The sequence below is a fragment of the Pseudorca crassidens genome, chromosome X (genome assembly GCF_039906515.1).
Source record: "Pseudorca crassidens isolate mPseCra1 chromosome X, mPseCra1.hap1, whole genome shotgun sequence".
Taxonomy (NCBI): Eukaryota; Metazoa; Chordata; class Mammalia; order Artiodactyla; family Delphinidae; genus Pseudorca; species Pseudorca crassidens.
Genome location: NC_090317.1, coordinates 115330794 through 115350340, shown reverse-complemented (window position 1 = coordinate 115350340; position 19547 = coordinate 115330794). Strand labels below are relative to the sequence as shown.

At 39.7% G+C, this 19547-nt stretch overlaps 1 protein-coding gene across 1 annotated transcript in view; it reads left to right on the top strand.

Annotated features, from left to right (window-relative positions):
• PHEX (phosphate regulating endopeptidase X-linked) overlaps window positions 1-19547 on the top strand; it is a 204981-nt gene that overhangs the window by 11439 nt on the left and 173995 nt on the right. The window contains exon 3 of the mRNA XM_067722956.1: window positions 1310-1471. Coding sequence (XP_067579057.1) covers window positions 1310-1471 — 162 coding nt within the window. The remainder of the gene's footprint in view (window positions 1-1309; window positions 1472-19547) is intronic.

Here is a 19547-nt window from a genome sequence, read left to right as displayed (position 1 = left end):
TATCTTTATGCTAGAGTGGTAGCCAGCAGTTGGAAGGGAGTTGGAGTTCAATATTAGGAATTTTGCGACCTTCTCATTTTGTAACGAAAGACGTTTTTTTAAAGCTCATGGATACATATTTAAGTATGAACGAACTTCCTACCGATTGACTATCTTCCATATATAATCGGGTGTGGCCTTAAGAAAGAGGAAAAGATGGCAGATCAGTCTATCGCGTCTTTCTGTTAACTCATACAAATACCCAGTTCTGCCCCTAGACCTGGGCAAGAGGGCCCCCTGCCCTGGGCCCCTCATTTAGAATGTTACACTTTGCTCTGCTCTGGCCATGCCTCTCCCCTCCTCAACCCAGAATTCCCTGCAAGATGGCCCCAAGCCTCCTTTTAGGGCCTGTTTGGATCTCTTCCAGGGCTTCAGTCCTCTGAGAGCTGCCCTGAATGTCAAGGGGCTCAAGGATCCATACCTGGCTCTCCAGGTCTTTATAAAGGTGTATTGTAAATAGATATTGTCAACATTTAGGTATTACATGTGGGCTTCTGTTTCAGTTAGCCTTTGTTGTGGAATAGACCACCCCAAACCTTAAAGGCCTGAAACAAGAGTGATTTAATATTTCTTATGATGCCTTGGGTTTGGTGGGGTTCCTCTGCTGAGACTGCCTAGGCTCATTCATACAGCTGCATTCAGTTGGAGGGTCGCCTGGCCTGGAAGGTCCATGATAGTTTCAGTCACACATCTGGCGGTTGGCGGTGGCTTGGTTCTTCTTCGCGTGGCCTTACCTCCTCCAGGAGATTCTTCAAAGGGCAGTCTCAGGGCTCCAAAGGGGTTTAACGTGGAAGGTGAAAGGCCTCTTAAGGCCTAGTTTTGAAACTCATGAAAAGTTACTCTGCCACTTTCTGTTGGTCAAAGCAAGTCACAAGGCCAGCCCAGATTCATGGCAGGGGAAATAGATCCTGGTGGCAAGAGTGGCAAAGTCACCTTGCAGAAGGATGAAAGGAATGGAAGGAAATGTCACGCGCGTCCTGGCAAACAATTTACCTTATACTCCATTTATACTCCATTCCTATCCCAGGTCCCACAGATGTTAGGGGTGCTCCTGCAAAAGCCAGTAACTATAATATGACTAAAACTTTTATCCACTCGCTCTGGATGTAATAGTTTAATATAGCGAAGTTGATTCAGGGCTTCATTTGAGGGGAAGTGTAAAAGCCAAGGCTTGGGAACTGGTTGATATGAAATCATTGTTTAATTTGGAAGAGAGCAGTACACAATGTTCAGTGCTTGTCATTAATCCTATGATTTTCTTTTTAAATAGCTGCTTCCATCTTGAGTAAAGTAAATCTGTCTGTGGACCCCTGTGATAATTTCTTCCGGTTTGCTTGTGATGGCTGGATAAACAGTAATCCAATTCCTGAAGATATGCCAAGCTATGGGATTTATCCTTGGCTGAGACGTAATGTCGACCTCAAGTTGAAGGGTAAGTTTCTACTGGGGTTTGGTGATGTGCTTTACAGAGAGCAGTATTTGACAAGAAAAACATAGCTTTGGATTTGCGGCATGACTGCTCACTCTTTAACTATACTAAATTCACTTCCAGGATTTTTTAAAGTGGAAGATTGAAAGGAAAGTTGTGGAATTTTAATCTTTCAGATCTCAGTGCAAGCCTAGTGTAGTTCATTATATTCACATTTGATAATAGTAAGTTCTGCTGCTGAAGGATAAATAGCCTTTGATTGAGGTTGGGAGCAAAGGAATACTTAATGAAAATCATGTTATATTGGTATACTTATTCATCTGTTATGTTCAGAGCAAACTTCATCACTTGCTCACTGTGTCCTGGATTTTCATGGTTTACAAAATGTACTTAACACTTCATTGTCTTTTGGCATCACTTTTGGGAACTCTGGATGACCTTGTGTTTGTCATGTTGTTCCTGTTAACTTCTAAGTTGGCTCTGGGGAGACTGTCCTTTCCCCATGGCCTCTCAAGCAATGACAAGCTCACACACACATACTCATATATGCGTGCATGCACACATACTCTTCAAAAGTTGGAAATATCTTTTGCTAGAGCATCTTCTGCTCACGATTGGTCTAATTTTTATGCTGAGTTGTTGGAGAAAACCACTTCAGAACGCAAGTACAGAGATTTCAAGGCCAGGTAAGGTGAGTGTTTTGAGAAGGCAAAAATAGTATATATTTTTTTCGCTTTCTTATAACTGAGTTATGCCATATAACTTGCATTCAGTAACACACCTGAAAGAATTTCTGAAAATTTTTGAGAATCATCATTTTTCTATCTTCTCCATATCCTTTTCCTCAAGATTTTAAGAATTAAGTTCATTAATTTTAATGAAAATTAAATATGTATCAACTTATATGTATGTTACAACATCTGAAACCATTGGCAAAATAATTAGATACCTATTGTCACTGTAAGGAAAAATGTGCTTAAATTTCACAACTAGATATAAATCATATGGACTTACATTTTCTACTAGAAGGCTGAAACTTAATCTTCATAAGTTATAAATGAGAATTTGCAAGAATGTCAGAGTTTTTCCATAACCCAACAGGTGAGATTCCTGTTCTGTGGAACTGTAAATAGGACCTTGAAGAATGAATTTACTGAGACTTATTTTCCTGCAGGATATTAACTCGTGTCGGTCCTTTACCTACCATTCTTGCCTGTTTCCTGTTTCCCTTCTCTGGCTTCTTTTCTTCCTAGACAGAGAGATGTGTGCATGTGTGCACATGTACACACACACAATTGGAGAAATATCACTGAAGGATAAAAAAAAGTCAATATTTCCAGATAGATGATCCTTTTATATTAGGTATAGCCCAAAGATTTCTGTCTTCAGGGCATGAAGCAGTTATAATAATTTAAAGAATTTCTGGGAATGTCTTATTGTAAAAACTAAAATCAGTATCGGTGGGCTTTGTTTGAGGAGGACATGGTATATGGGCTAAAATTCATAGAAGTAAGAGTAAATTGTTCAGAGCAGCACAAGTTTTTTTTTTCTACTTTGAAAAATGAAAAAAATTTATTTCCAGGCTCAGTCGTGAAAGTAAAAAGGAGCACAAATAACATGCAAAGAGTAAAAAGAAAGTCACACATAAATCCACCCCTAGAAATAACTGCTAATAAAGCAATTGGGTATATATAGCTTTCCAGGTGTTTTTCTCCATGTGTGGGTACGTATGCATAATCTCATATGCACAGCCATATATTTAAAAAAATAAAAGATAGCTGATATTACGCATGCTGCTCTGTCACCTGCTGTAACACATAATGTATTCCTCATAGACATGGATTATGTCAGTAGATATCTTTCCTTATTATAAATAACACTATAATAATACCTAAGTTTACACATCTTTATGGCCTTATCTAAATGTATCCTTAGGATAAATTCCCAGATATGAAATTGTTGTGTTGAAAGAGTATTCACCGTTTCATTTTTGTTGCATACATCAGAATCACCCTTTAGAAAGTTATTTTTAGGTATTCATATATTTTCTTGCTGTTTTAAATGGTTACTTTTCGTAATCACCCATTTTTTTTGTGTGGTATAAAGTAGGGGTCAGCAAACTGGCCCGTGGGCCAAATCCAGCCCACTGCCTGTTTTCGTAAATAAAGTTTTTTTGAAAGACAGCCACATCCATTCATTTATGCATTATCAATGGCTGCTTTTGCACCACAAAGGCAGAGTTGAGTACTTGCATATAGAGACCATATGACCCATAAAGCCCATATAACCTGCAAAACCTAAAATATTTACTCTCTGACCTTAATGGAAAAAGTTTGCCAACTCCTGATGCCTGTTGTAAAGCTTTGATATATCTATATTGGATCTAGGTAGAACTATTTTATTAATTGATAGCTATTTGGTGGGTTTGGGGGATTTTTTGATAGGTAATCATAAAATTAAGAAATAATTGTAATTTTTGTCTCTCCCTTTCCTTTTGCTATATTGACTAGGTTCTCAGAATAATGTTGAATTATAGCAGTGATAATGGGTATAATTTTCTTTTTTTAAAAAAATAAATTTATTTTATTTATTTATTTTTGGCTGCATTGGGTCTTCATTGCTGTGTGCAGGCTTTCTCTAGTTGCAGTGAGTGCAGGGGCTACTCTTTGTTTCGGTGCACGGGCTTCTCATTTCAGTGACTTGTTGCAGAGCATGGGCTCTAGGCGCACAGGCTTCAGTAGCTGTGGCACGTGGGCTCAGTAGTTGTGGCTCGCGGGCTCTAGAGCGCAGGCTCGGTAGTTGTGGCACACAGGCTTAGCTGCTCCGCAGCATGTGGGATCTTCCCGGACCAGGGCTCGAACCCAGGTCCCCTGCATTGGCAGGCAGACTCTTAACCACTGTGCCACCAGAGAAGCCTGGTATAATTTTCTTATTCCTAACTTGGGTGGTAATGCCTCTAGCATTCCCCCCAATATATTTTTTCTTTTTTTCTAACCTTTTTTATTGTGTTCTGTTATTCCTAGTTTGCAAAAAGGTATTGCTCAGGAAAAATCTCTTCACTGTTTATCAAGAGACTCACATGGAGTAACTCTTTTAACTTCTCTAGATTTTCTCGTGCTAAATTAACCTTATAATCTTGAAATAAATCCTGCTTATGAATGGTTTATTATTTTAAGACATTGCTTAAGAATTGAGTAAGCTAGTATTTTGTTATATTTGTGTCTGTATTTATGATTCATATTGGTCCATGGATTTTTGTGTGCTAGGTTTGTTAAATTCTGTTATCAAGATTGTGCTGGCCTTGTGAAACAAAATGGGAGGCTCCCCATATATTTCTACGCTCTGGGAAAGACACAGACAAATAAATCTCAAGTTATTTTGTGACAAGCACTGTAAAGGATGAATTAAAAAATTAGTCATAGGGCTCTTGCTACAAGTGCCAAGAAGGAGAGCAAATGGTGGAGTAGGGTCTCTTTTTAAATTAGTATCATCTTGTTCCAGATGTATGTGCTTGAAATATAAAATATGTTTTCTTTAAACTTTTAAATTTTGAGGTAATTCAGACTTAAAAGTTGAAGGAATAGCACAAAAAACTCCCATATACCCTTTACCCAGATTTCCTGGTGGTTATTGTTTTGCTGTGCTGTATTGGCTTTATCATACTATTCTTTCATTCTCTCTGTCTATAAATGTATAGATTAGAAATACGTAAATGTGTAGATGATACTGATACACAGATTTATAGATACATATCTTTCTGAACTCTGCAAGTATGTTGCAGATAATTAGGTATTCTTAAAGTGTATAAATAGAGCTTTTCAAATATCAGAGGTGCTAACAATGTTATTTTTTAAACACCAGACATTTATTTATTTATTTAGCATGCAAGTTGTTTGTTTTGGGAAGTGATCCCAGGAAATAGAGGTGGGGGACTGGGAAGAGTGAAAGATGGAAGGGAGGAAAAGTGAGTCCAAGGATTAAACACTAGTCTTTAAATTCTATCTGTATGTCTTTATTCTATATCTATCTATGTATCTGTGTTTCTCTCAGTCTGTCTACTTATCTGTCTAACCATCCAGGTGATGCAAGCTCATTGTAGATCAGCTATAAATGACTAACGAGGAGAAACATACTTCAGATCCCAATACCTGGTGATAACTTTTTAAATGCAAATATACATATAAAATTATATATATATCTCACAAGGGATCATGTATTCTATTTTTATAATCTGTCATTTTTACTTGACACGTTAACATGTTTTCAGGTCAATAAAAATAGATCTGTACCATCATCTGCCGTGACTGCTTTGTGTGGATATACTACAGTTTGTTTCATCAATTCATGTGTTGCCATTTAGGTGGTTTCCAAATTTTTTCCTCACTGTAAGCCACTCAGAGCCTGAGTTTTGATGCCACAGAGTTGGATTTGAATCCTGGTTCCCTTTCGTTTCTCCTCTGTGTCACTTTTGGTCAATTACTTAGCTTACCTAGCTCAGCTTTTTTACCTTTCAAATGGAGATGAGAATACCCATTTCATAGGATTTGTGAGGACTAAAGGACATGACCTATATAAATTACCCAGTCTAGTTCCTGGCACGTAGCAGGCCCTCAATTAATATCTGTCCTTTGCTCCTCCATTTTGTCTCAAAGATAGTTCTAAGGCTCACGAAGTAGTGTCTGTCAAATGCTTTACATTTTATTCTGGTCTTATCCTCTGTAAATATCATGTGCTTTCAAAAATATTGAATACAGTCTAGATATTTTTCCTCACCCTTGATAAAAAAGAGAGAACATCCAAAAATAAAACGCAATATGACCAATCAAAAGAATACCATTTTCCTATGGCTGATAGAGAACACACAGAAACGGCTGTCCAATTTGTGAAATAAAATGGATTTGACAGACCTGGCTGATGAAAAATTGCCCTCTGTTGAAGTCAGCAACCTGGCTTCATGAATGTTTTCTTTAAATGGCATATAAGACTCAGATTTCTACTTGGCAAATAAAATTATTTCTTGTTCTCTCCAAGAATTAGAATTTGTTTTTTTTTAAAAAAGGCTGAATGTAGTCATGTGTTTGAATGTCTTAAAATCTCCCTCCTACAAAACCTCCCAAATTTGTTTTCAAGTGGCCATGAGGATGACACAGCATGCACTGCTTATGAATGAACAGATGAAAATTTTGCAAATGAGCATTTATGAAACATGAGGCAATGAGTGAGATAGAACACTTGTGTCAAACAGAAGACAGATGACTCAGGGTAGGGCCAGCTCATCTCTATTATGGAATAGCGATCTTTGCCAATAGTTTATAAAGAAATGCAGTATATTATTATGTTTAAGCACAGACAGCACCAGCAGAACAATAAGATGAAGTAGGGTCTATGCATTAATGGGCAGAGAAAGATGATCGTGATTCATAGATTGGTTATTTATTTGTAAATACCTGCTGGCTGAGATTTAAATGATTCTCATAATTAAATAACCCCCCTGTAATCTTGTTTTCTCTATTAGTGATCCTAGTCAAATCGTCTTTTACAGATATTAAAAAGCTGAAAACTTCAGTTCGGCTCCTGTAAAGTCATTTGATAATTAGAAAGTTCAGATCGTTGAAGACATAGTGAATTGTGTCATTTTCCTCATACAGTGAACATGGTATAATGATGTACCAGATTGAGCCTTGACATCATTAAGCTCTTTGAAACAAATGATGTCAGACTAGAAAAAACAAAACAGGGATGTGGTGAGGAAGTGCTAAGGAGCAGCCAGCCACCGTGGTGTGCTTTTTATTCCTGGTGAAAACTCAGCCCCTGTAAGTCTCACTGAATCTGCTATATGGACTGAGTGCGCCCACTCAGAGCAGACTCCTGTTTTTCTGACCACGTGGCCGTACAGGAAGCAGCAAATTGCCAGTTTGTACATGCGCCGTTATCGGTCCTGTGTGCACAGAGGGGTGCTGGGTAAAGATTTGGGCCTGTTATCGCAGGCTTCTAGAATGTGAAATGAAATTTTGTTGTTGTTGTTCCCATTTTTCCTAATTGCAGTACCCCATTTGAGCATGGGTAGGATGGGAGTGTGGGTGCGTGAAATGTGAGGAAGGGGAAAGAAGTCCAATTTTAAAAAGTTTAGTCATTTCCTGTTAGGAGACACTCACTTCAAATACAGAAATGAATTTCTTCCTGAAGGCTCTGTGAAAAATGTGCATTTAGCTTTAGGACAAGACCTCTTTCTAAATAGCTTAAGGAAGTAAAGAGGCCATGAGAACGGCCACCATGTGTAAAAGCTTGTGTTCTGGTAGTTCTGACATGCAACATTTTAGGTTTTCTTCTTGTGTATCCATTTCTACCCCCAGTGCATGTCCTTGTCTTACTTTTTGACTCCTCCCTGTTCCAATCTTTTTATTTTATGATCCGATCTTTCCCCCTGTGGCTTTAATGTAGCTTTTAAAACTTCTGTAGTGGTTAATACTAGACATAAGTTGGGTACGCTTGATAAGAACCAGATCTTTTCATTACATTCATTCTGAGTTATATGCTCTTTAATTTGGGGGAAATGTGCTCGCTTCAAATAGATTGAAATACACAGCATTTTGATTGTATTAGTCCGTGAACACAGGACTATTTTCTGAGCTTTTACTTTTTTCCTGGCACCAATTGCTTTTAGTCACAAGTAACAGAAACATCAACTCAGACTGGCCTAAACAATAAAGAAGATTTGTTGGCTCGTGTAACCAAAATATCTAGTAATCATGTGGACTTCAGGTAAGGGTTGATCTAGCAACTGAACCATCCCATTAAGGATCACATTTCTTTCTTTGTCTCTACTCTGACATCCACTGTCTCATGCTTTCTAAGTCTGCTTGGTCATAAGATTGTTGCCAATAGCAATAAGAATTTAGACTTCCTCATTCACATCCAGCAAGAGGTATTGTGTTAAGCATAGGAGGATGCAGAAGTTAATGAGGCTCCCAAGACTACCATGTGGAAATTAAAAATCTGCACATCACAAAATATTTCAATAGGTACTGTAATCAAGACTCTAGAGGGAATTCCCTGGCAGTCCAGTGGTTAGGACTTGGCACTGGGTTCGATCCCTGGTCTGGGAACTAAGATCCCACAAGCCACGAGGTGCAGCCAAAATAAATAAATAAATAAAAGACTCTAGAGCTACACTGTTCAATACCGTAGCCACTAGCCACATGTGGCTTTCGAGCACTTGAAATATGGCTAGCTGGAATTGAGATGTGCTGTAAGTGTAAAAGACACACCAAATTTCAGAGACTTCATTTAGAAAACATGTAAAATATCTCACTAGTAAATTGATGATTTATTTCATTAATTACCTATGGAAATGATGATATTTTTAAGGTACATTAGGTTAAATAAAATATATTATTAAACATAATCTCACCTGTTTTATTTTAGTTATTCAAATATAGCTACAAGGAAATTAACAATTATGTATTTGGCTCAGATAATATTTCTGTCAGACAATGCTGCTCTAGAGGCCTGAATAGGCCATTAGAAAGGTGAGCTATCTGTGAATAAATTCAAATTTATTTCACTGATACAGAAAGATCAGAGAACACCTTTATTTAATAATTTTTAAAGAAATTTATTTATTTTTATTTATTTTTGGCTGTGTTGGGTCTTCGTTGCTGCGCGCGGGCTTTCTCTAGTTGCGGTGAGCGGGGGCTACTCTTCATTGTGGCGCGCGGGCTTCTCGTTGGGGTGGCTTCAGTAGTTGTGGCTTGCGGGCTCTAGAGCGCAGGCTCAGTAGTTGTGGCACACGGGCTCAGTTGCTCAGCAGCATGTGGGATCTTCCTGGACCAGGGCTCGAACCCGTGTCCCCTGCATTGGGAGGTGGATTATTAACTGCTGCGCTACCAGGGAAGCCTGAGAACGCCTTTATTAAAAATAGTTCTCTACTCCCATCTCCAGTCCCCCTCTATCCTGTTACCCTATTAGTGTCCTCTGTGGTACTTATAACCATCTGAAATTATCTCATTTGTATACTTGCTTACTTGTTTTTCTTATTATGCTTGCTCCCCTCCCTTCCCCCTTCCCCCTGTGGTAAATTTCCTGAGAGCCACAGTCTTGTCCATTTTGGGCTTCACTGTAACCCAGCAGCACCCAGCATAGTGCCTGGCATATAGTTATTGCTCAGAAAATACTTTTTGAAGAAAAAGATCGTGCCCTCTGTATGTGGCTGGCTGGGGTGGGGTAGCTTTGTCTTCTCTTTCTCCCCCCTTCTGAGCCTGGGGCCCTGCATGCTGTCCCAGAAGAGCCGTGAGTTGCAACCAGAGCTTGCCCCTGACAGGAGAGGAAGGGTATTGTCAGTTCTTCATTTGTGTTCTAGGTTTCAGGAAGGCAGGACAGGGGAGTGGACAGTGCAGCAGGCTAGAGCCCTTCTTGGGTCTCCAAGACTCCCTGGCGGTGTGATCTTGTGTAAGTTACAACAAGGAAAATAAGAACTCACAGAATGGCGGCCAAGTTTGGGCTCTGAAAAGAAACTGGGACTCTGCCACTTATTGGCTATATGACCATAGGCAAACCACTTCCTTCTGAGTCTCAGTTTCTCATCTGGCAATACTGTTGGATTAATTCAGTGAGATGCAGCGAAAGTCTTCTAACAGGGTTTGATAAGTGGCATCTGTTATTACTGCTAATTTCATGAGGATTAAATGAACATTTTAAAAGCACTTGGCCCATAGTAGATGCTTAAGAAATGCTAGTTTCCTAATCAAATAAAAAGTAGAACTTTAATAGATAAGAAAATTTAACAGTATTATTAAAGTAAAATATTGTGATCTAGTTTTTCCCAAAAGTCTCATCATTCCTGTAAACGAGGCAGCTGGTCCTGAAAGAAGCAAACCTAGGGGTGAAAACAATAGGTTAGGATATTTGTGTATTCCAAACTTTTATTGCCGGATCTTGGTCATGACCTGAAACCCTGGAAGGTCTTGCTAATCTAACTTGTCAGACAAAATACTCATTGGTGTATGTGAGTTTTAAATCTCTCCTGTAGGGAAAGAGAGAAGAGGAAAGGGGAATTGGTGAAAGTAAGAAGTGTCATCTTAGGCTGCTCTAGATCTTCTTTAGATACCATTATTTTTTGTTGTTGTTCTTGTTGTTTATACCAATTTTCCTTCTCTCTTTTCTTTTCCTCATCCCTAGGGGATCTTTAACTTAGACCCACGTCCCCTCAAGAGAGCTGTCGATAGAATTCAGGGACTTGAATAGGAAAAAAAATGCATCTTTATTTTCACTAACCTTTGATGGAACTTTAGCATTTTCTTTAATTATGCCTGTAGGCTACAAACTCTGGTATTATTAGCTGTGACTTTGTTACCAATGGGAATCATCATTTTTTAAAAATCTTAATACAGATGTTGCAGGTATCTTGAAATATTATGTACATACATCACCACTTCAAAATCATAGTAGTGGCTAGACTCGACGCTAGATCTTATTTAATGAGTTAATGAAGTAGTGCATATATCATGATGTCAAACAGTAAAACAACTGTTTTGTTAACTGTGCTTTGAAATAACCGGTTTCCATTGTAAACCTATGTTTCTTATCTTATGTTCTTATAGATAATATTTTGAGAATAGCCCATAGGTTTTAAGAGCCTGCCCAGGGGATGTATGGCACAAAAAAGATTAAGAACCCCTGCCTATGTAAAGGTTGCTGGGGCACGCCTCAAGAGGTATAGTTTTATTTCACTTCAGCCTTTCAGTGCATCCTAATTCAGGTGTTTTGAGTGGAGACAGCTATTACATGGACCCACTGGTCCACTCATACCCAAATATTTGAGCAGTCCACTGTCTAGAATCCCTGGGTAATGAGCACATTACCAACAGTTAATAGGTGTTTATAATGATATTAGATGAAACTGGAGATAGGTGTTTGGAGATTTGTGCCAGTGCCAAGCTTTGAACTGGTTAAGTGCAAGCTTTACGGGATTACCTACGCCACAGAACAAATACAGTTATCGACGAAATTACTGTCTATTACCACATACCTATTATGAAAGCAGGGAGTTAAAGGTCAGTGCCCAACTAGAGATGATACAGCCTTTGTCATAGTGTAGTTAAAAATATTTATAAACAGTGCAAATGATTGAAAGTAGTAATATACAAAGTAGTGTCTTCATTCATAAGTACATATTATGTGGTGTATGAAAGAGCTCGCTCGTTGTCTGATCTTGAAGACAGGGACTCTTGTTTGAACTTGAAATGGCAGCGGGTGGAGGGGGGCTGTAAATCTGGAGGTGCTGGAGTGAGGTTCCAAGGAGAAGACCGAATCAGTATAACTTGGGTCTGTTGGAAGGAAGGAATGAGCAGCGCTGTTGGTGAGAGATGACAGGAGTGAGATGGCGGATGAAGGATGTCAGAATCCATTTGTGAGAGTTTTGACTTGGGGCAAGGAAGCTGAGGTTTCTGAAAGGTGGAGTGACAGCCTGGAAATGCTATGCATGGGACTAGACTGAAGAAAAGGAGTGGAAAAACAGATGAGGGGGCTTGTTTGTAGTATAAATATTGCAATACATTATGAAAAGTTTCCTGCTAGTTAGCTTGAATGTTGTAGGAAGATAGAAACATTTTACTTTAGAAGATTGTCAACTAAATTTGGGATCTTTTGACTAAATATAAGGTTTTTGGCATGACTAATGACACAGGATATTTGCATCCTGAGAAAGACATATATATATACCTACAGTGACACTTCTCAACCTGCCCACACCCAGGCCCTATTTTGCATGGTTGGTGTGTGTAATGTATTTTACTTTGTAGTTGTTCAAAAGAGTTGCATATTTTTGAAAAGCCACTTCCTGAAAGAGGATGACTGGGAAGGGAAGAAAAATCCTAGCTGACTTTGGTGGTAACAGTTCGGAGGCGTACCCACGTGAGCTTTGGTGGTAACGATTCCTGAAGCTCCTACAAGTTCCCACGTGTTCCTGCTTTTGGTTGCCAGAAGCCGGGATAATAACGGAGCTGAGAATATGGGATTTTTGCAGGAACTTCCAAGGGTCATCCAGATTTCACAGCAGAAGCAGATGATTCAGATTTCCTGGGCCTTGAAACCTGTGTCTTAGAGAAATGGGACAATCACTTACCTTTACTATACTCCTAATTGGTCAGTGGCAAAACTCAGGCACCAGAAAAATTTAAAAGTTGGTTGCACACAAATGCATGGCCAAACGGAGTTGAAAATTTCATTCTCGCATTTCCAAACTGCCTGATGAGATGATTTCAGCTGTGCTCTCATCCTCAATTCTGAGAACTTTTCAACTGCAACTTGAAGGTGTGGATGGGTTGAGCATCTTTCCAATGTGGAAAAATCCCCATTTCTCCCCTGATTTACTAATAATGGGGGTATTTCTTCTACTTACTGTGAAGTGAGCCTTTAACAGATCGCCCCCTCCCCAAATTCGTAAGAGTAGATCACACAGAGCAGGCCCTAACATTCTAGGCACTTAATAAAGGTGACCTTATTTAATAATACCCTTGTTACCATTTGTTGAACTCTCTAAACTGAACTCCCAACAAGCCTGTAAGATGGAAGGTTTATCTACATTTTGGGAATGAGGAAATAGAAGTAGCCGAGCAGTACAATCAATAACCAGCCCAATATCACACAGCTAATAGGCGATGGAGCTAGGATTAGAATTCAGATTATTTTGACCTGGTAAAACCCCTGAAAACCAGGAAGGTGGTATTATCCCATTGTACAGTTGTGAAAATTGCGGCTTGGAGAGGTTAAGCAATTCATTCATATTCACACAGCTAGTGACCTATAAAGGCATCTTCCAAAGCAGTGATGTCCAAAAGAAATGTAATGAGTCACAGATGCAACTCACGTGTAATTTTACATTTTCTAATAGCTACATTAAAGTAAAAAGGAAACAGGTGAAATTATGTATTTTATCTAACCCAGCATATCCAAAATATTGTCATTTCATGGAATCAATATAAAAAAACTTATTTGTGAGACATTTTACGTTTTTTTCTTGCCTACTAAGTCCTTGAAATCCACTACGCATCTTACACTTGCAACATGTGTCTTTTGTGGACCAGTTATATTTCAGGTGCTCAACAGCCCCTTGCGACTAGCCGTTTCTGAATTGGACAGGGCAGTTCTAGACCAGTGCTCCTCAACCCCAGGTGCACACTGAAATCACAGGGGAGCTTGAAAGACACAGATGCCTGGGTCCCATCCTCAGAGGTTTTGATGTAATTGGTCTGGGGTGGTACAGGCTGGCTTCTGGTTTTTTAACCACCCTTCCCCTGCAGGTGGTTCTAACCTGCGGCCAAGTTTGAGAACCTACTCAAGTGTGATGTCCAGTCTAACTAACCAAGTAGAGAACTGTAGCCACTGTCTACTGGAGAAGGTTCTGTGAGTTTTCTGAAACGAGAACCATTGAAAATAACCACTCTGGCAGTATGCTTTGCTAGCGCACATTAAAGACTGTTGGGCAATGCCCTAATTTATTAATTTCTCGCAATTTATATTTCCCAACATTTTGACCAAGTCCTGGAATAATGTAAGGAAAGAGATTTCTTTTTTCCCCCTTGACTACACACTGCTCTGGATACACACCAGTGCGAGTAAATTAAGACATTAAAATTCAGTTATTTTAATTGAGGTCAAAGGTGTTCGTGTCAGTCTGGAATCTCTGAGCTGTGGAGAAGAGGAAGTTGGGGTTTGAAAGCTGCAGGTCGTTGCCAGAATGAAACGTGTCTAGTGGGGACTGTGTGGGAAGTGCTGGGTGAGGAAAGGCAGTTGTGGCTCCGGCTGAGGTCTGAAGGCTGCATAGCCCACGCTGTGGCAGGACGCCCACGAAGCTGCCCTTGCCAGAGGTCTCACGCCTGCCTCCCCGCTCAGCCAGACTTGTATTCTTGCCCCTGAGACCTGGATGTGAGACCCAGCATTCAGGAACTAAAATGTCTCATCTCACCGGAGGTTCAGTTGTCCTTAAAATGCTTTTGCAGTCATTTGGAATAATTTTTCTCTCGCCTTCTTTTATTTAAATTGAAACACAGCTTGAATATTCTTGACACATTTATTATTTCCCAGGAGGAAAAATACTGGGTCTTCTTTGGTGGTGATGCTATTGCAGTTTTGTTGGTTATATTTATTTGACTTAAAATTAAGCAGGAGAACACACAAACACTGCTGTCTTTCATAGCCTCAACTAAATTAATACCATATTTCAATGAATCAAAAAGACTGTCAACTGCAAGGTGCACCACTATTTCATGTATGCTAACTAAGACTAAGCTATTACACAGTGGTTTCTTAGCACTTGGGATTTTTATTTTATGTTCATTGAAAGTTTTTTACACTTAGACATTAATTTTTATCACGTTAGTCTTTTGCATTAATTAAAAAGGAAAACGCAAGCAGAAGAGATGGGTTAAGGTATTCCTAAAACTTCCTCACAGTATTTTTGATTTCAAACCATCAGTACTTCTGTTTTCTCACAAAACACTCTCCTCTTTCCATCAATAACAGCAGTGATTCAGCATTTCTTTAAAATGTGTTCCCAGTCATCTCAGGGATTTTCCTCCAAGACTGCCTTTTTGGATATACAGTAAGTTTTCATTTCATAGCCAAACTGTAGTGAAATCTTTCTGAAGATGAGTTAAGCGATAATTTCCTAGCCCGGCAACCAGCTCATTTGAAGTGCTGACAATAAGAACTGCTAGATCAAGGTCACACATGGGTAGGCGATGGCATCTACATTGTGACTGTACCTGGCTGACAGCTTTAAGATGAATTCCAATTTCAGAGATGTTAAGATGAAAAAAAAAAAGTGCTTCTTAGATTTCATGAAACATGGTATGTAAATTGTATTCCTAATAATCCAGATTCCCCAGCTGCTTGTCACATCCACCTTGTTTATGTACTTCTGAACAATTTCAATGAGATTTGCCTGCTGTTCCCTCCTCAGCACACCTAGGCTTTCATGTACAATGGTGTGTAAGCCAAATTCCCCCACTTCCTTCTACTCCACTTTGCAGCTGGAGTACAAAGTACAAAACTGTACTTTGATACCCTTCTTCTCAACCTTGAATGTGTACATGGATCACCTGGGAATCTTGTTAAAATGCAGATTCTGTTTCAGTAGGTCTGAGAAGGGACATGAGAGTCTGCATTTCTGGCAAGTTCTTAGGTGATGCCCACACTGCTGTTCCAGGGACCACATGTTGAGCAGCCAGGCTTTGCTACATCTAAGAACATGGTATGCCATTAAAGAAATTCAGCTCCTCTCCAGGGTGCATGGGTGGTTTGTTTTTCCTTCATTTATATTATTATTTTGTTGAAAACCTGTATAATGCAAATGTCATTGTATTGGGTACGAACGAAGATTTCTTAAGATGAAAAGAAAACAGAAATTTTATATGTTCTCTCTTATGGTACAGGGAGAGGTATTTCTTCCCCTTAATTTGTTTTCTGAAAGATTTGTTCATTTGGTTTTCCCTTGCCTTTCTCCTCAAAAAACTTGGGCAACTTGAATTTATTAGGAAATCTGCATGTAATTGCAGATTAATAACCTACCCATTAATACCACATTACTTCATTGTGATTAATAGCATCTGTGTGAATACTTAATGAATTAGTAATGACGGACTATTTGCTTTAAAGTGTCAAGAGAACATTCCATGTAAAAAGGCACTACCCATAACGGGAAAATTAATTATAGGCTGGTTGGATAATAACTTGTCACAAACAAGATATGTTTGTTTGGAAAGCCTCATCAGTGTTGATATTTGCACAGTGAGAGATACTTTTTAAAACATGCATGGACCTTTTAATTTATAAAATGAGAGGGGAATTTTATTTTCAACAACAGTTAAGATAGGTATGGGAGCTTATATTTATGAGAGAGAAACACACACTCACAAATATGTGCTAGTACACTCACAAGTTTGCCTGTGTCACTAACCAGACTTCCTGTAGTGACCTTTTAGATTGAGTTCCAAATTGAACTGCTTCTCCTACCTGCTGTCTATTCTGAATTCATAAATTCACTTCCCCAAGGCCCAAGCGTTTCTTGTTACTAATTTTATTCCTTTAGCAAATCATTTGTTTTCTCTATGGTTCCTCATTCTAATTCTGTGATGTTGCCATCATTGTTTATTTCTGTCTTTGCCCTACATCTGAGGAAGCGAAGGTCAGGAAAATTATGTGAGTTGCCCAAACCAATCCAGCCATATAATTTGTCCCCCACAGATTATGGGTCTAGCATTTCAAATGTCTCCAAATTTAACCCAGGCGGAAAGAGCTGCATGAGCAGAGGCTCTGTCCAGCTGGTGCCTTTGAGGAAACCCAAGAAGCCCAGCGTGATTGGAGCTCAGAGTTGGAAGGGAATGGGGACACAAGACAAAACTGAAGAGAGAGGAGGGACCAGAGCACATAGGCCTTGTAGGCTGTTTAAAGATTTTAGCTTCTGTCCTCGGGCAGCGGGAAGCCATTTGTAAATGTCATGTCAGGGGGTGCCGATGAGCGATGCATTTTGCCAGAGCGTGCTGGCTGCATGGCTTGGAGGAGGAAGTTGATGTACGGAGATAAGTTCTGAAGGCCCCAGCATGCTATTCTGTTTTCTAGCTTGGGATCCAGATGAAGGTAGAGTTTGTCTTCTTTGTTACAGAAAACCTCAAGCATTATTGGGTATCCTTTTCTCTCCTTTCTTCTCCTTTCAGCGTGAAGGGTCATTGTGTCTTCTCTGTAGCCCCCCCTTTTTTTTGAAACGCTCCCAGACACCTGGAAGAATCAGCTAGGGGAGCTTCAGCCACAGCCAGTGGGTGCGGAAGTTAACTTCTGTCCCACCAGCCCTCTTGCCCTTTTGGGTCCTCTGCTTGTGCCAAGGATACTATTGCTTCCTTTTTTTTTTTTTTTTTTTTTTTTGCAGGAGAGGATTCTGGACAGAGAAAGAAAAGAGAGCACAGCTCTGAACCCCTCACTGTCATAAACCCAGTTTTAGAGGGGCAGATGCCCTTGACCACACACTGTGGTTTGAATAGCCAAGAATAGAACCTCTGCTGCTCTCACCTCCTCATGGAAGGTGGGAGTGAAAACAGGGGTTAGTTGGGGAAGTGGCTTTTTAAACCTATGTTTACAGTGTTTTGATGCCGCTGTCATAGATGAGAGAGGAATCGTGAAGTCTGGAGCTCAGATTTTTTAGGATTTCAGGGATGCAATATTTATCCCACTCTTCCTCTCTGTAGGGTGTGGTATAAGCAGGAGTTGAAAATAGCTATCCTGTGTTGTTTTTTTCATTTGGAAGTCTTTCTGGCATAGTGCTGATTATTTTTTTTTCCTTAAACCAGTGAATCGACTCTCACCTCAAACACATATTGCATTTCATCTTTAAGAAAGGAACTTTTCAAAGCCGGGTTTTTCAGAACTGAGGACTAAGGCCTAAATGGGCCAGTGCAAGGAGAGTGTTTCCAGGACAAAACAAAGTAACGTTCTCCTTGAAAAATGTTGATGTTGAATTAAAATGGAGCTACAGAGTGAGGAAACCAGCAAAGAAAGGGTAAAGCTTCTGATCTGACATTGGGTCAGGTGGGGAATGGGAGAGGAGGAAATCTGGGCTGGTGATGTCCTGGGGTCACAGGCATCAAGAAGGACTGCTGATAACTGTCAACTATACCTTAGTAAAGCTTTGGGGGAAGGAGGGCTGGTGAGTGCTGTTGGTTGAAAGTAGTGGTTCTCAAAGTACTTTTCTCCACCTGCAGTATCAGCATTACCTGGGAATTTGTTTGAAATGCAAACTTCTGGCCCCCACCCCAGAGCTATTGAATCAGACACTCTGGCAGAAGGACCCAACACTCTGTGTTTTTTTTTTTTTTTTTTTTTTTTTGTGGTATGCGGCCTCTCACTGTTGTGGCCTCTCCCGTTGCGGAGCACAGGCTCCGGACGCGCAGGCTCAGCGGCCATGGCTCACGGGCCCAGCTGCCCCGCGGCACGTGGGATCCTCCCGGACCGGGGCACGAACCCGTGTCCCCTGCATCAGCAGGCGGGCTCTCAACCGCTGCGCCACCAGGGAAGCCCCACTCTGTGTTTTAACAAGCCCCTCTGACAAACCCACAGCCAACATAATAGTCAATGGTGAAAAGCTGAAAGCCTTCTTGCTAAAATCTGGAACGAGACAAGAATGCCCACTCTTACCACTTCTATTCAACATAGTATTGGAAGTCCTAGCCACAGCAATCAGAGAAGAAAAAGGAATAAAAGGTATCCACATTGGAAGAGAAGAGGTGAAATTGTCAACATATGTAGATGACATGATATTATATATAGAAAACCCTAAAGAGTCCACACAAAAACTACTAGAACTGATAAATGAATTCAGCAATCTTGTAGAAGGATACAAGATTGACATTTGTTACATTTCTGTTACATTTCTTTACACTAACATTGAAATATCAGAAAGGGAAAGTTAAAAAAAAATCCCTTTTAAAATCACATAAAAAATACTTAGGAATAAACCTGATCAAGGAGGTGAAATACTTATGCTGAGGACTATAAAACATTGATAAAGGAAATTAAAGATGGTTCAAAAAAATGGAAAGCTATCCCATGCTCTTGGGTTGGAATAATTAATATTATTAAAATGGCCACACTACTCAAAGCAATCTACACATTTAATATCCCTATCAAATTACCCATGACGTTTTTCACAGAACTAGAACAAATAATCCTAAAATGTATATGGAACCATAAAAGACCCAGATTTGCCAAAGCAATCCTGAGGAAAAAGAACAAAACTAGAGGCATAACCCTTCCAGACTTCAAACAATACTACAAAGCTACAGTAATTAAAACAGCGTGGTATTGGCACAAAAACAGACATATGGATCAATGGAACAGAATAGAGAGCCCAGAAATAAACCCATACATCTACAGTCAGTCTTCGACAAAGGAGGCAAGAATATACAATGGAGAAAAGACAGTCTCTTCAGCAAGTGGTGTTGGGAAAGCTGGAAAGGTGAAGTTAGAACACACCCTCTCACCATACACAAAAGTAAATTCAAAATGGCTTAAAGACTTAAATATAAGGCAT